The sequence below is a fragment of the Gorilla gorilla genome, chromosome 10, assembly GCF_029281585.2.
Source record: "Gorilla gorilla gorilla isolate KB3781 chromosome 10, NHGRI_mGorGor1-v2.1_pri, whole genome shotgun sequence".
Taxonomy (NCBI): domain Eukaryota; kingdom Metazoa; phylum Chordata; class Mammalia; order Primates; family Hominidae; genus Gorilla; species Gorilla gorilla.
The window spans coordinates 71,637,253-71,655,330 of NC_073234.2; the positions used below are offsets into that span (position 1 = coordinate 71,637,253).

The 18,078-nt window shown below is 39.0% G+C and overlaps 1 protein-coding gene across 3 annotated transcripts in view; it reads left to right on the plus strand.

The window, feature by feature from the left end:
- The window catches only part of TMTC1 (transmembrane O-mannosyltransferase targeting cadherins 1), a 284,520-nt gene that overhangs the window by 147,800 nt on the left and 118,642 nt on the right, over positions 1-18,078 (plus strand). For all 3 annotated transcript variants that reach the window (XM_019039302.4, XM_019039303.4, XM_055359438.2), the window contains one exon: positions 2,264-2,453. In XM_019039302.4, the coding sequence (XP_018894847.3) occupies positions 2,264-2,453 (190 nt within the window). The remainder of the gene's footprint in view (positions 1-2,263; positions 2,454-18,078) is intronic.

Below are 18,078 nucleotides of genomic sequence, written 5' to 3' on the forward strand. Positions count from 1 at the left end.
AAAGTTCATTAGTCAGTTCTAGGCACCTGAATTAGCCTGATCTAACTATTATAAATAAAGGACCTCATCGGCTTTTCACCTAATAATTTAAGCAGTCACTGATGATCATGCCTAGATCTATTATTTCCTCAAAAAGGGGATAATAGTTTTAAAGTCATTTTTAAGAGCTGGGATGTGACTGAGAGACAGAGCTACCCAATTTTTTCTTCTAAGTTTGATGGTTCACCACTTACCTGAAAAGCTAAGTCATAGAGAACCTTTAGTGGGCTGAAAGGGAGATGGCATCAGCCTGAAAGGTCTGTGAAAAAAGGAGCCCAAAATGATCCAATCACTTTCCTGTGGAGATGGCATTCTCAGTTGACAATTTCGCAGGCCCAAGCCTGAAAGATAAACAGCGTTTTTTTTTTTGGCATTTTTTGTTGTTGTTAAATAACAAAGCCTGGACTTTATCAAACTTTCAGTATATACTACTCTATTTGTATATTACCTTTTAGTTAAAAATTACAACAGAGGGGAAAGAGTTGAACATCATTTAAATAGCCATGCCTCTTTCAACCCATGTCTTTGTTGGGGTTTGAGAGTCTGAGCAGTAAATAATCTCCCTCCTGCCCTGCAGCCTGATGGCTGTGGATGATTTTCCTTTCTACCACTGACCTTCAAAGAGTAACAGAGGAGGGGAGGAGAGAACTGAGAAGGTGTTCTAAACCAGTAGCTATTTGTTGACAGGAATTCGGGGTGAACTGACGCTTCACACTGGAAAGTAACTTGGAAATTATCTCATCTAATGTCTTTGCCAATCCAAGATTCCCTCTAAAAGAACCTGACAAATGAGGGAGAAACTTTCTTCACACTCTGTACTCTTACGGTGTTCATCTGTTTCCTTCCGCCTTTTTAATTCAGTATGTCCTATTTTCACTATTGGATTATACATTCCTTGAGGACAATGAATTCATCTAATTCTTCTGTTTGATCCCAAATCAGTTGACAAACACAGTCAGATATGAGCTGAAGCAGTGAACACAGATTTCACTCCATCACTACTGACAGTAGGGGAAGGAGCAGAGCTTCATTCTGATTTGTGCAGAGGTGACTGGGCCTTTCAAAGGGAGGATGAGGGAGTGGGTGGAGTGGGGGTGCTCAGTAGTGTCAGAGAGGTGAAGACTTACAGAGTATTGGTCCCTGTAGATGCGATTAGGCCGACTGTGCCCACTGACTGACAGTTCTCAAAGTTAAAGTTCTGTGCTTCCAGAGATTGGGAGGCAGAGGCTCTGTCCTTCCTGATGATTACATTCCATAGGAATGGCTCTTGGGTCCTTGAGGGAGATGCTTCTGTGTTGTTAGAATTAAGTATTCACAGTCATAAGCACATTTTTGTAAATGCTGTTTAAAAAAAAGGAGGTTGGGGGCCTGTTGTAACGTGTTGACTAGAGCAAAGAATAAATTCTCCTGACAGCATTTCTCAGGTAAGCATTTTAATGAGGGGCTGGGGTCATCCCAGGGACACAGCCTTATGCTGAGGCTATGCTAGAATTTGATTGTCTCCTAATGCAGAGATTTGGACAAAGTTGTTATGTGCAGTTCTCAAGGGTCTAGAACACTGCTTAATAAGTGTGTTGAATGAATGAATTTAAATAAATTCCATTTTCTCTACCCACAAAGTGAGGGGAACAACTAGAATGCCTTCCACTTTACCTTAGTGCCTAGTTGCAGCCAGGAAACAGGCATAACACCTCCTCCATCCATTGTCCCTGTGTCTACCTGGCTGTCCTTGTCAGCAAGGACACCTGCAATTTCCCTCCTACCCCATATTATCTCCATACCACAAATATTTTGATTTTTTGAAATAACTCAATATAGATCAGTGTAATATAAAAATGATGAAATATTTTCAAATCTACTGCAGAATTCTGGGCACTGTTAAGAAGGGACAGTTCAAATGTCTCTTTTCCTTCCTAGCATTCATTTCTGGTTGTAATATGTTTATTTGTATGATAATTTTAAAATACATGTCATGGAAACTGTATCTGTATTTGTTCACCATTAAAAGGTCAGCACCTCAGAGTGGCTAGAACCTGTTAGATATATCCCAAGTCTATCAATTTAATGAATAAATGAGTGAATGGCTTTCCATCTTCCCTTGTCTTCTCCTCCAAGATAACATTGACTGGGTAGAAATTCTATTTAATAAAAATATGGTGACTGAATGCTTACAGAATGTCATGGTTCTTGAGCAGTGTTTCAGTGATTCTTCTTCTCTTTATAGATTCCTCACCTATTCCTACCTCTTGGCCTTCAACGTGTGGCTTCTGCTTGCACCCGTGACCCTGTGCTATGACTGGCAGGTCGGCAGTATTCCTCTGGTAGAGACCATATGGGACATGCGGAACTTAGCCACCATCTTTCTGGCGGTTGTGATGGCCTTATTGAGCCTGCACTGCTTAGCAGCCTTTAAGGTAATTTTCTCAAAAGTAGAATGAACTCTGCCTTTGAAGACAGATATTCTATGCCTATAATGTTCTTTTTTGTGCGGATGGTCTGGGTGTAAATTGAATCTCCTCTCCTTGTGTATGTAAATTTTTTGTAGCGGGTAATAACATACCATGGCCACCTTATAGATTTTTTGACTGTTTCTACTAACCCTGTATTGAATCTGAAGCTTAATGTTTGTAAATGAGAGGTTACTGCTGTGGTTGGCTGATTTTCACAGTAATTTATTTGACTTAATATAATGATAAATGAAATTGTGGTAAATAACCTATTTATAAATGCTTAAAATATGGTTAAGACTCTACTTTCATGAATGACTGCCAGGGGTAGTTGGATGATTTCTCCCACTACTTCCCCAAAAAGTATAAAACTGAACAAAATTACTAAAAACAGCTATTTCAAAAATGACCAAAGACCAAAGGCAAATATACTAGTTCATTATCATGCTGCTATAAGGACATACCTGAGAGTGGATAATTTATAAATGAAAGAGGTTTAGTTAGCTCACAGCTATGCCCGGCTGGGGAGGCCTTAGGAAACTTACAATCAGGGGAGAAGGGGAAGCAAACATGTCCTTCTTCACAAGGTGGCAGGAAAGAGAATAATGAGTGCCCAGTGAAGGGGAAACCCCTTATAAAACCATTATATCTAGTGAGAACTAACTCACTATCACAAGAGCAGAATGGGGGAAACTGCCCCCATGATTTAACTATCTCCACCTGATCCCCACAACACATGGGGATTATGGGAACTACCATTCAAGATGAGATTTGGGTAGTGACACAGACAAATCATTTCAGCAAAGAACTTGAAAATGTTTGCTTATGAAAAACTGCTACTGCATTGGATAAGATGCTTTTACCTGAAGGTCTTTCCATCCTGTCAGCATTAAAAATTAATAAGTTTACTGGTTGGAATTGGCTGGTAAACTCTGGAAAGTTTTACAATTTTGGAAAAATTTGTTTTGGGAAAGAAACAGAGCAGCAAAAATTTAAGGGGAAAGTTTTGGAAGCAAGAGAAATATGAAAGGGCAGAGGTAGTATACTCTCCATGCATTCATGGCTGTTAAATGACATATGCACAAGCAAAATTAAAAGCCCTGGGAGGCTTACTTGCTGCAAGTTTGAATCCATTCTTCAATGCGTGCACGAGTTGAGCAGCAGAGATTGGAAAATTCACTGGCTTGAGTTATCCATGTATAACCTCTGCCCAAATCATTGGCTGATCACAAAGCCATGTTGGCACAAGAGAAATCCCCAGAAATCCAGGCAAAAGAAAAAAGGAACTGAGTAATAATTTCAGCATTCTGCAGAGAAACAGATTTTCCAGTTTGAATCTATGGAAGCTCATCAAATGTATTCAAACAGGAAAATCAACAATTTCAGAAGAACAAAATAGAATCCAGGGTCCCTACAATGTATGGCATGCAACACCCAGTTTAACCAAAGATTACTAGATATATGAAGAAACAGGAGTGTGTGATCAAACTCAGTTTTTTAAAAAATGTCAATAGGAAATGGAATAGAATTGAGAATTCAGGGCTAAATCCACACTAATGGTATCAACTGCTTTTTGACATAGTTGTCAAAGTAATTCAATGGAGAAAGGATGGTCTTTTAAACATGTAACTGAATATCTGTAAGGAAAAAAATATGAATCTTAACCCTTACCTTATACAGTATACAGAAATTAATTCCAAGTGGATCATAGTCCTAGAAAAAAAAGTAAATTACACCAAAATTTCTAAAAGAAAAGGAGAAAATCTTTGTGAATTTGACTTAAGCAAATATTTCTTAGAACACATAATGTGAAAACTGTAAAAGAAAAAGTTGATAAATTGGACATCATCAAAATTAAATATTCTTTTCATCAAAAGATAATGTGAATTAAATGAAGAGGCAAGCCACAAATTGGGAGAAAATATTTGTAAAACATAAATCTACAAAGGCCTTGTATCTGAATATTAAAAGTGCTCTTAAAACTCAATATTAAGAAGGCAAAAACTAAAATGGAGAAAAGATTCAAGTAGACCCTGCACAGAAGAAGATATGCAAAGTTTTTAATTAATAAATACGTGAAAAGATGCTCAGCATCATTACTCATTAGAGAACTTCAAATTAAATCCACAAAGAGATACCATTATACTCTCACTATAACGACTATCATTAAAAAGATTCCCAACACTGAGCGTTGGCCACTGTGGAGCAACTGGAATCCTTATACATTACTGATGGGAATAAAAAATGATTCAGACATTTTGGAAAAATTTGGAAGTTTCTTAAAAAGTTAAACATAAAATTAAACAGCTCTACCTATCTCCACCTACTGAAAAGAAATGAAAGCATGCCCATATGAATATCTTATCTGTGAATATTCATACAGCTTTATTTATAATAGCAGACAAAGTGGGAAAAATCCAATGACCTAACATGCAAATGGACAAACTCAGTGTCATCAATTATTTCGAAATTTTAAGGAACAAACTACGAATACATAAAACAATGTGGACAGACATGGATGAACATGGTGCTAAGTGAAAGAAGCCAGACATATAAGACTGTATGCTATATGACATGGTTTGGCTGTGTCCCCACCCAAATTGAATTGTAGTTCCCATAATCCCCACATGTCATAGGAGGGACCCCGTGAGAGGTAATTGACTCATGGGGGCAGTTACCCACATGCTGTTCTTGTGATAGTGAGAGAATTCTCATGAGATCTGATGGTTTTATAAGGGGTTTTTCTCCCTTTGCTCAACACTCATTCTGTCTCCTGCTGCCCAAGGTCCCTGCTTCCTCTTTACCTTCCACTATGAGTGTAAGTTTCCTGAAGCCTCCCCAGCCATGCAGAACTGTGAGTCAATTAAACCTGTTTTCTTTATAAATTACCTAGTCTTGGGTATTTCTTCATAGCAGCATAAAAACAAACTAAATACCCTATATGATTCCATTCATGTGAAACTCTAAAAAAGGCATAATTATAATGACAGAAAACATGTGGGGTTGGAGGTTGACTATAATTGAAATAACATGTTATGCTTTTTAAAATATGATTGTGATAGTGAAACTCACCGAAATATATAACTTAAAATGGGTGAATTTGTTGTATGGGAACTTTACCTCAATAAAGTATAAAAAATGATTAAATATTGCAAATAGGTAAAAGGCTGGAATGAATACAGAACTGAAATTTAAACACAAAACACAAGGCCAATCCTGAAAATTGAATGAAAAAAATTTGAATGATTAAAACATCTTTTTAAAATTGAGGTGAAAGTTATATAACATACAATTAACTATTTTAAAGGGTACAATTTAGTGGCACTTAGTGTATTTACAGTGTTATACAACTGCCAGCACTTTCTAGTTTCAAAGCTTTTTCATTACCCCATAAAACACCCCCATACTTATTAAGTAATCACTCTCAGCTTTCCCCTCCTCCATCCCCTGATAACCTTTAATGTGCTTTCTGTCTCCATGAATTTGCCTATTCTGGGTATAGAATATAAAAGGAGTGTGAGCCCAAAATGTCTGAGACTGGCCTCAGCCAATTTAGAAAGTTTATTTTGCCAAGGTGAAGGACACACCTGTGACACAGCCTCAGGAGGTCCTGACTACAAGTGCCCTATGTGGTAGGGGTACAGCTTGCTTTTGTACATTTTAGGGAGACATGAGACATCAATCATACATGTAAAACATACATTGGCTCGATATGGGAGGGCAGAACAACTTGAAGGGTGGAGGCACTTCCAGGTCATAGGTAGCTTTTTTTTTTTTTCTTTTTTTGAGACGGAGTCTCTCTCTGTTGCCCAGGCTGGAGTGCATTGGCGCATCTCCACTAACTGCAAACTCCACCTCCCGGGTTCACGCCATTCTCTTGCCTCAGCCTCCCGTGTAGCAGGGACTACAGGCGCCCGCCACCACGCCCGGCTAATTTTTTGTATTTTTTTTAGTAGAGACAGGGTTTCACTGTGTTAGCCAGGATGGTCTCGATCTCCTGACCTCGTGATCCACCCGCCTCGGCCTCCCATGGTGCTGGGATTACAGGTGTGAGCCACCGTGCCCGGCCGATCATAGGTAGCTTTAAAAATTTTCTGATTGGCAATTTGTTGAAAGAGTTATTATCAATAGAAAGGAATGCCTGAGGCCGGGCGCAGTCTCTGATGCCTGTAACCCCAGCACTTTAGGAGGCCAAGGCAGGCAGATCACTTGAGGCCAGGAGTTCAAGACCAGCCTGGCCAACATGGTGAAACCCCATCTCTACTAAAAATACAAAAATTAGCTGGGCATAGTGGTGTGCGCCTGTACTTCTAGCTACTTGGCAGGCTGAGGTGGAAGAATCTCTTGAACCCAGGAGGTGGAGGTTGCAGTGAGCTGAGATCGCACCACTGCACTCCAGCCTGGGTGACAGAGCGAAGTCTGTCTCAAAAAATAAAAATAAAAAATAAAGGAATGCCTGGGTTACAATAAAGGGTTGTAGAGACCTTAGTTTTACCATGCAGATGAAGCCTCCAAGTAGCAGGCTTTAGAGAGAATAGACTGTAAATGTTTCTTATAAAGTCTGTGTTGATGTTAATGCTGGTGGGGTATAATGAGGTATGTCCAACCTGCTCTTTCATCATGGCCTGAACTAGATTTTCAGGTAACTCTGGAAAGCCCTCGAGCAAGAGGAGGGGTCCATTCAGCTGGCTGGAGGCCTTAGAGTTTTATTTTTTGTTTACAGGAGTAATAAAACATGTAATCTTGTATGTCTGGCTTCTTTCACTTAACACCATATTCTTGATGTTCACTGAAGTTGTACCACGTTGTTCCTTTTCACGGCTGAATAATATTTCATTGTATGTAATGTAGGGGCAGAAAAACACCACCATCCACTTAGGGTCACGCTTGTGTTCACTAATTAAGTTGAGATAAGATAAATAGGAGAAAACATGCACATTTATGTAATACAAGTTTTACATGTCACAGATGCCCTCATAAAGAATTAAAGAGTCAAAGAAGCAGTTGAAGTCCATTATTTATAAGCTGGATTGGACAAAGAATAGTAAATAGTGAAGGTACAACTAAATTATGTGGGGAAGCTTAGAAGATAAGAGTTACTTTAACAAGGTCTGTACATGATTCTCTCTAGTTATATTTCTCATCCTTGAGAATAAGGAAGCTGCGTCTTTTTGGTGTGGGGAGGGCATCTTTCACATGGGAATTGCATTTTCTGTTTTAAGAAATAACAAGAAGGTCAAAGTGATCTTTTTGCACCTGCTGTTTTTCAAATGTTATGAACTTGTATTCAAGTAATTTAAGTAAATATGCCAGAATATTTTAATACCTTTAGCATATACCACAGTTTGCTTATCCATTTATTCATAGATGGACATTCAATGTTTTCCTACTTTCAATGGTTTTTTTTTTTTGGACTACTAAAAATAATGCTACTGTACATATTTGTGTACAAGTTTCTTTGTGGATATATGTTTTCATTTCTCTATAGCATATAACTAGGAATGGATTGCTGAGTCATAAAGTAATTCAATTTTCAACTTTTTGAAGCGCTGACAAACTTCCGTAGTGGCTGTACCATGTTGCATTCCCTCCAGCAATGTACAAGAGCTCCTTTTTCTCTACATCCCAACCAACACTTGTTATTTATCTTTTGTTATTTTAATTAAAGCTATCCTACTGAGTCTGAAGAGGTGACTTATTGTGGTTGTGATTTGCATTTCCTTAATGATCAATGAAGTTGAGCATCCTTTCATGTGTTTATTGGCCATCCTTATATCTTCTCTGGAGAAATGTCTATTTAGGTCTTTGCCCATTTTTTAATTGGATTGTCTTTTTTGTTGTTGAGTTGTAAAGAATTATTTATATATTCAGGATATTAAACCCCTAAAAGATATTTGATTTGCAAATACTGTCTCTCATTCCGTAGGTTGGCCTTTTACATTCCTGATAATGTCCTTTGATGCACAAAAGTTTTTAATTTTTTTTTTTTTTTTGAGATGGAGTTTCGCTCTTGTTACCTAGGCTGGAGTGCAATGGCGCAATCTCGGCTCACTGCAACTCTGCCTCCCGGATTCAAGCAATTTTCCTGCCTCAGCCTCCTGAGTAGCTGGGATTACAGGCACCCACCACCACGCCCAGCTAATTTTTTGTATTTTTAGTAGAGACGGGGTTTCACTATGTTGGCCAGGCTGGTCTCGAACTCCAGACCTCAAGTGATCCACCTGCCATGGCCTCTCAAAGTGCTGGGATTATAGGCATGAGCCACCATGCCTGACCAAAAGTTTTTAATTTTTGTGAAGTCCAATTTAGCTATGCTTTTCTTTTTCTATCACGCTCTTATTGTCAAATCTAAAAATGCATGGCCAAATCCGAAGATTTATGACTGTTTTCTTCTAAGAGTTTTGTGGTTTTAGCTCTTATATTTAGGTCATTGATTCATTTTGAGTTAATCTTTGGGTGTGCAGTGAAGTAGGGATCCAACTTCATTCTTTTGCATGTGCTTATCCAGTTTTCTCTGCATCGTTTTTTGAAGAGGGTATTCTTTCCTCCTAAACACGTTATTTTAAAGTAACCATCTGATACATCTTTTTGTAAATGAATTTTATAAAACAAGGATCATGTAAATAACCATCCTCAAGAAACTCTGGCATGCCAATTAGTTACATAAACTTGAGCTCAAATTTCACCTTGTTAGTAAGGTCTACTTTAACCATCCTATTTAAAATATAGTCATATACTCTCTACTCCTTTCTTTATCTCCCTTTTACTTTTTAACTCCCTTCACTTAAACTTCAAGTTCTAAAATACTATATAGTTTGGTTATTTTACTTAATGCCTATTTCTGCCAACCAGAGCATGAGCCCCATGGGGACAAATGTTTTTTGCTGTCTTGTTCACTGCCATACTTCTATCACTAAGAACTTGCCCCACTCAATATTTATTACCTAAATTTTATTTGTTTATTATCTAAATTTGCCACTCAGTATCTATTATCTAAATGAATAAAACTGCAAAAAGTTAGCAATTCTGTTCAATTAGATTTTAGTCTAGAGAATCTTTTCTTGTAAGACATATATCTAAAGGCTTGAAAAGCACTGTACTCAACAGCCGCATGAAATATTTAGGGGTGAATATGAGGTTTGTTTTATTATTATCTGACCTTAGCTCATGGATTGGCGTGCCTGCTCTATTGTAACTGATCTGCAGGAGCACATATAGTGGAGCCTGAATGGGTATGTCAAAAAGGGTTTTTCTTGACTTTCTCCCAGCTAATTAAGGGGACTGGCGATTCCCCACAGGCTGTCATCTCGGTCAAGTGTGTTAAACATAAGCTCTCATGACGGCAGTAGACCCTGCACACAGGCAAGTCTTGGCCCTCCCCAGAGTGTCTTTGATAACATGATGAATGAATGGAAACTTCCTCTGTGAAAGGCTGTTAATCCTTTTCTTTCAGGGAGTTTGTTTCAAAATCACTTTAATGCATCCTAAAAAATTAGCAGAACATTCCAGCTGTGGGGATAGTTAAGATTGAGCTCTTCTGTAGTGGCTTTCATCTTGAACATTCTTTGCAACCGTTTAACTAGAGCCTCTGGCAATTCTTGGCCACTTACACTCTCCACATTTTCCTCTTTCAGAGGTTGGAGACAGAGCTTTGCTCATGTTTTTGTGGCCTGGTTTCACTTTTCTTGATCTGATTACACACCAGAAGGGAGATAGGAATCAGGCCTTAGAGTCAGGTTCTCCTACTAGTTAGTAACCTCTCAAAGTGGGAATAATCCTGTTTTGTGTGTGTGTGATGATGAACTTCTAAGGACATGATGGTAAGGGCTTTGACTCTGAGGCAGTAAACAGGAGGATTAAACTTTTATGAACATAGAGGTCATGATTTATGGACATTGTTCTGTGTTAAAAAGAAACAATAGATGAAATGTTTATAATAATGTCAGCAGAATAAGCACAGGTCGGTCCACCTGGAATATTTCCAAATGAGTTGTGTACTGAATCAGCAAGTATCGAGCTGAAATTATTTTATAATCCCTGATTATATCCATAAATTTTGAGATACTGAAGCTATATATTACCAAGAAAAAAATACTGAATAAACAAGCGTATGCAGTGAGTCCAGAGATTCATGGAAAGATCTTTCATTTTCACCTTTGATTGATTCTCAATCATAGAAAACAACCTTGGCTTATATTGAAAGGAGAATATGTTCTTTGTAGCTTCACTACTTTTTCCTCTGTCCTTGTCTTAATATTGATTGAGTGCCTTTTGGTTGCTGTGATTAGCACAGTGAACAAAATGAAAGTCCCACCTGCATGGAGCTTACACTTAAACACTTAAAGTATGTCTTGACTTGTCAAATATTACGTGATGCGAAGAGGTCAGGGCTGGCCTCACAGATAAGGTGACATTAGAGCAGAGACATGAAGGAAGTGAAAGGGTGAGCCATGTGGCTGTTTGGGGAAGAGCATTCCAAGAGCAGGGAAAGCCAGTGCCAAGGCCCTGAGGCAGGAAAGTACTGGACCCATCACAGACAGTAAGGAGGCTGAGATGGCTGGAGCCAAGTGGGCTGGGTACAGCCATATGAGTTGACATCAGTGTGATTAAGGAGCGAGTGTGTGCGATACTGTGTGTGATACCGTGCGCACACACAGTATCAAACCTCTATCTTTTTAAGCCTTTGCCTACTTTCCTTTCCCTTGCCATACTTCTTCCACCTGGCCTCTGGCTCTGTTTTGTTTAGTTTTCTTCTTGGTGGGCCCAAGCCAGTGGAGGAAATAAGACTGGAGAAAGGAATTCAGGTCCTTGCTGGGCGCAGTGGCTCACGCCTATAATCCCAGCACTTTGGGAGGCCAAGGAGGGTGGATCACTTGAGGTCAGGAGTTTGAAGCCAGCCTGGCCAACATGGTGAAACCCTGTCTTTACTAAAAATATAAAAAGTAGCTGGGCGTGATGGTGGGTGCATGTAATCCCAGCTACTCAGGAGGCTGAGGCAGGAGAATCACTTGAACCTGGGAGGTAGAAGTTGCAGTGAGCCGAGATTGTGCCACTGCACTCCAGCCAGGGCAACAGAGACTCCATCTCAAAAAACAAAAACAAAAAAAAGACAGAGAATCCAGGTCCTTTAGCTGCTTCTGTGTGTGTCCATGGAGTGCAGGAGGTGGGGACTGAAGGAAAAGGACAGCCTTAGAGTCACTAGAGATTTGTAAGACATGCATATCTTGCTTTTATTTTATTTTAATTTAATTTTATTTATTTATTTATTTATTTTTGAGCTGGAGTCTTGCTCTGTCGTCCAGGCTAGAGTGCAGTGGCACAATCTTGGCTCACTGCAACCTCCGTCTCCCGGGTTCAAGCGATTCTCCTGCCTCAGCCTCCCGAGTGATGGAATTACAGGTGACCGCCATTGCGCCTGGCTAATTTTTGTATTTTCAGTAGAGACAGGGTTTCGCCAAGTTGGCCAGGCTTGTCTCAAACTCCTGACCTTGTGATCCACCCGCCTCGGCCTCCCAAAGTGTTGGGATTACAGGCATGAGCCACAGCTCCTGGCCTCTTTTACTATAATATTAACCAGTTTTGTTGCATCATTTTGGGCAAGATATATGCTTATAATCTTTGTTTCTTCTCCAACTTACCAAAAACCTTCTTCTTGCTTCCTATTTCATCATCAACCAGGACACCAGATAGGTGGAGGTGGGAGCATATTCTTTCCTAATACATTTGTATTTTACTTATTTGCATTTTATTAACATTTCAGTAATTAAGTTTATAAAACTACAAAGTAAGGCATGTAAGACAAATTAAGTCATGTAAAACAGCAGGTGTGTCATCTGTCAAAACCAATCCCCACAGCCTGCTCTTCATAGGCCTCCGTTGAATATCTGTTCCTCTACATTTTTATAACTATGCAAAACAAAAACAAATTCTTTCTTTTTTAGAAGTAAGTTAAGTTAGACACCATTACACATTGCAGACTATTCCAGGCCACTTCCATCTCCAGTTGAACTGTTTCTATGGGTAAGCAACTCAAAGAGTAGATGTTTTACTTTTGACAAGATCTTGTCCAGAATTGAGTGGGAGAGGCAGAATACAGAATCTAAATGCTCCTTTCTCTAGAAATAACCACACAATGAATTTAGAGATTGTTTCTAGTTTGTCTTATTTTCAGGGCATACAAAATTTAAGACCTCATGGAGTAGTTTATTATTTATCACGGAAGAGCTCAGTTGGCATCTTTGAGAATTTAAGAGTAGAATTTATCTCGTTCTGTGCCTCTCCTTCATCTCCTCCTTCTACTCACACACCATTCATTCTCTAGAAAGGCATTTGAATTTATATTACATAATGTAGAGAACAATCTAGAAATTTCTTATTGGGTCGAATTGTTTTTAACAATGAATTTTAAAGTGAACTAATGTGCTCTGACCCTTTGTGATGAGGGTAATCACTCTGTGGGAATGCATGTACAGTTAGAGATAAAGGATATTTAAGCCACGAAGGCTGAATATTCCATTCTTTTCTGTGAATAGTGAGTGTGTATGCCCCAGGAGAACCACGGCTGAAAATGCACTTGAGTTTTTCTTTATGGCTCTTACAGACTTTATGTCAGACTGTTGACTTGCAATAAAAAGTGACATATATCAGGAAAGTAGCCAGTCTAATTTGGATTATTTAGAGCAGTTAATACCATTAGTCAGTCCTATTCTTTATAGTTCCCAATTTCCCATGTTCTCTAATGTGGTTTCCCTGCATTACAGAGGAAACACCATTAAATTATATTTAAGAGTAATTTATTTGGTATTGGTTCTTTATTACATTCTCACAGAGTGTCTTGAGATTTTAAGGTATTTTTATACCTTTTATAATCTTGTAGCATACTTGTAAAAGAAAAACATGAGAGAAAAAGAGGTGGGCTACTGATACCTGACTTTCTTAATAATAGCCTCAGTCATGAGATGTCTTTTGAGAATGAACATTGGGCAGTGGAAGTCCTGTCTCTCCCCTCCCTTCACCTCATACGTGTGGGTTTGAGGGGTTTGGTTTTTATTTGTTTTTTAAATTTTTAGTAGGGTGATAGTTTAGCAACCAACACAAATCACAGGCTGTGGCACCGAGCCCCAGAAAACAAGCCAAATTTTCATGTCCATGTGGGGAAAAATCTGCAACCTGACTGGTAGAGGTGACGACCAGCAACAACTTGGTGGAAATGGAGGGTGGGGGTGGGGTAGGGCTAATGCAGCTCCTCACTCAGGGAGGGCCTTCTCCTCTCAGGGATCTCCCTTCATGCCTGTTCTCATCCTCGCTTTGGATTTACCTCCATGCTGGTCCATGTCACAGACCCCATCAACCTACTCACCACAACACCACACAGAGCTGATTAACAGAGAATGTCAGCCTGTGAGCTCTCTTTAAATAAAATTCCCACACATCTCAACAAGAAGGTAAGATCAAAACGAAAGCCACTATTGGAAAGTGATTATTTGCATATTGGCATCCTCACCTCATTCCAAAAAGGACTTGGAGAAGCTTATGGGAATAAACACAATACGATAGGATAGACCAAGAAATGGCAAACTTTTTTTAAAAAAAGAACAAGGTGATAAATATTTAGAGCTTTGCTGCCCATGCAGTCTTTCACAACTATTCAGTTTCATCATTGTCACATACATTTTTCATTCCCTGGGGTATAACATTGTACTACCATAGATCCATATGGTTGAACTGAACAGACTTGCTGATTTCTGGAAATTATTTTGCATTTAGCTCAGCCAAATAATAGGTTATGATATTATGGCACAAGGATCACTAAATTCCAGAATAGCAGTTATAAACCTGGTAAAATAAGCATCATGTTTTAATATACTGAATGGTAAAATAAAATTGAACTTGGGGAATGAAGGTTGCATTTAATAGTGAATGGCTCTATGCCAGCACGGATTTTTCTTTTTTCCTCTGGCCTGCATTCCTCTTTTCAGTTCCCATTCTCTGCAAACAGCACATTCTCTATTCTTTTTGTAACCTCAATTCATGAAAATCCTCTTCATGCTATTATAGATCCAATCTTTCTAGCCCATTTACAACCCATCCAGCTTGTTCTGCCTGGAGACCACTGCAGTATTCGATAGATGGACCCTGATGATGCCTTGCCACGGTCCTTCTGACCCTGACCACCAGTGCCATGAGAGTAGCCATTGTATGAGATTCTGTTCTGTCTGAGACTTGACCAGCCCAGTTGATGCAGCCTCTTCTCCCTGCTCTCAGCTGGCTTCTCCACCTGCCACCTTTTTCCTGTGCTGATAATGTTCTGCTATGTGGGTCACAGTTTTCCAGCTCAGTAGTTTTAGTCAACTTTGGCCCATAGGCCATGCTCCAAAGCTGAGATTTTCCTTCATATCATCTTTCTGATGAGAGTTTGAAAATGAGCTCACCACTTCATTTGATGCAGTGTTAGAAAATAGAGAAGTTGGATCTGTACCTCATTTTAAAATGGAACATATTTAAAGATCCATTGTACTGACCTTCCCACATACTTTTATGTCATTGCTTTACCATATGTGATACATACTGTATCAGACTTATGATTGTCATTCGATTTCATTTGTTAGTCTCACATGAAATTCAATAATTAATTTAATTCACTTTAAATTTACCACCAACTTCAAGTGGAAGCCAGTCCCCTCTGTGTTGGGGGTAGCTCCTGCATGCATGTTGAGTTGTGTTGCCCAGATTCCAGATTGAGAGTTCCAAGGCTGGGAGGAGGGAAGGCTGTGGAGGGGAGTGATCAGCACTGAGCTGAGTCTGAGGCCAGACTCTGCCACTGCATAGCTATGTGGGCCCCTCTCTGATCTTCCCTGCACCAACTGTGGTTGGACCAGGGCAAGCCACATGAAACACTCAGTATGGAGGCCGACACGTGAGGAGCCCTGTGTTGTTCCATCATCATGAAATTCTCACAGCTTAAACCCAGGAGTGCAATGAGGGATCCTGTCTCCATTTTGTAGAAATATCAGCCTTTATTAAAAGAAATCCAATTGACTGCCTTTTCTTGAGTCGATGTATTTCAAAGTTCAGGCATGCTTCCATGACCAGAATCTATGTTTGATATTACTATTGCTTATAAAAGTTAATGCTCTCCTCCCCACCTCCCTTCATCCTTTACCTTGAGTGACAGGGAGCTTCTTTAACTTCTTGACATAAGAGGTAATAGTAGTAACACACTTTTAAGTGCAGGTTTTAAGTGCAGAAGCATAGTTTGGGAAGTTAGTATGTTCAAATGTAACAGAAGGGCAGAATATAACATAAAATCACTCTGTTAAGACTGAACGTTTATCAAGGGGAAGGAAGAATGGAAAATTTAGTGACTTATTTACAAATGGCTATTGCAGCTATCACCTAAAGCTCCAGACTTTAGAAAGACTATGGATGGCTTTAGTGGTATTTGAAAATTTTGTGAAAATAGTCAGGATTTAAGAAAAAAATCATTTTTGTTGTTGCTGTTCATAAAACATCATGCTACCATCACTGGATTTCTCCATTCCCCTCAGTGTCAGGGGTGGAACAACGTGGACACTAGAAATGCAACCCTTTGTTCAGCAGCTACCTGAAAATCAGTGGCCCTTGAGCAGTCTTACCAAGACCTGCCTTTTTGTCAATTATTAATATGTCACCTGTAAAATTATTCTCCTTGTTCTGGAGCTGAAACTTTTACAAATCCTCTTTCCTCGTGTCATGTGTAATATACCATTCAGTTGTACCTGGAGTGCTCTGCTTGGCTTTTGATCTAGGCCTGGCAAAAGTTTTACACGTCGCTAAATCATTTGTCTTTTTCTTTGCCTTCACAGGGCAATTACAGTTTTACAAGTCACACTATTTAATAAGAAAATGACTTACCTACCCCTCTTTTATTTACCCCTCAGTTGGAAGACTCACTGAGTTTATTAGTAAGTCTTAGATAGTTGTATAATGGAAAAAGAAGTTATCAGACATCACTAACAGCTTTAGTTTTTTTTCCCCTGATTTGTATGCTTTGTGATTCTCAGTGAGATTTCATAGTCTATATTATTATTTGCTTTTACTCAGAGCAAGTGCCACCTTTTGAGAAGGAATCTTAATTTTTACATTTGTTATTTCTCATAATGATTCATATTTTCATAAAAACAGCTCATTAACACTTAGCAGACAATGCTTCTGATTGTTTTTAAACTGTGACAAAGGTCAGAAGATATTTTTGTAACATCTAGAACCATTCTGTCCTTTCCATTTCCATCTAGAACCTGAAATTTCTATTTAAAGGAGCACACCGTTTTCCATCTTGTTCTGAGAAAACCCTGAAATATGCAATTAGGAGTCCCAGAGATAAAAGCAGCTAAAACAAGTCCCTCTAGACAAAAAGCCTACTGGAAACACAGAGGAGACTGTAGTGATTGATTGTCAGATTCTTTAGGTGATTAGCTGTAAGTGCAGTGCCCAAGGAGCCTATAAAGGGAGTGCAAGGGTGATAAATACAACCCCGGGAAGAATCATCCCTCCATCAAAAAAAAAAAATCTAAAATTCCTTATTTTTACATGTACATTGCCTAAGGAGGAAGCATAGAATATTAGAAAGAAAACAAGTTTGTAATATCAGCTTTAATGTTTATATGTCTACATTATTACATAGCAGAAACATTGGTGAGTATTAAAAAATTTATTTTTCACCTGTAATATAATAAAAATAAGTGAAATAATATATGTAGGACCTAGGGTTGTTCAAGAAGGAAAGTGTCATCTATATACATGCATCTCCACACTGTAGTATCAAATTCAACATTCTGAAATTTAACTTTTGACTTTACCCATTCAGTGTGTTGCCTCAATGGCATTTTTCATCTCAGTGCATTCTGCTAGTTGCCTGAGCCAAAATTTGGGGGATTTCCTTTTTTCTCTTTCTCTGTCTCAAATTTCATATCTCATCCATCAAGAAAATTCTGTCAACCATATTTTCAAAATGCATCTAGACACTGACAGCTTCTCACCACCTTCACTGCTTTTACCCTGTCCAAGCCACCGTCATCTCTCATTTGGATTATTGCCATAGCCTTCTAACCGATCTCCCTGCTTCTACGCTTGCGCCAAGGTCCAGTCTATTCCTCAACACAGTGGTCAGGGTGATTACTTTAAAATGTAAGTCAGATCATGCCCTTCTTGTATTTATAATCTTCTGGTGGCTCCTTATTTCTCTGACAGCAATAGTCATCACCTTTATAATGGCCTGACAGGTTCTACATGTGCTGGTCCCATCCAACCCCCACTCCATTATCTCCCTTGCTACTTCCTGAACTCATTTTCTGCTATGAAATAAGTATTGTTCATCTCCTCCAAGTCTTGCTTGATTGCCACCTTCTCAGTGCAGCCTACCATTGTGTTTAGAATTGCTCTCCATTTCTTGTCCACCTTAATCTGTGTATTACAGATACCCCTTACCAGCCTCACTGACTCACTTTCTCGTGGTCTCTTTCTCTCTTTTCCTCTCTGGAAAGGCAGGGTTTTTATCTCTCTCTCTCTGTCTCTCTCTCTCTCTCTCTGTCGTCTGTTTTGCTTACTGATGTTT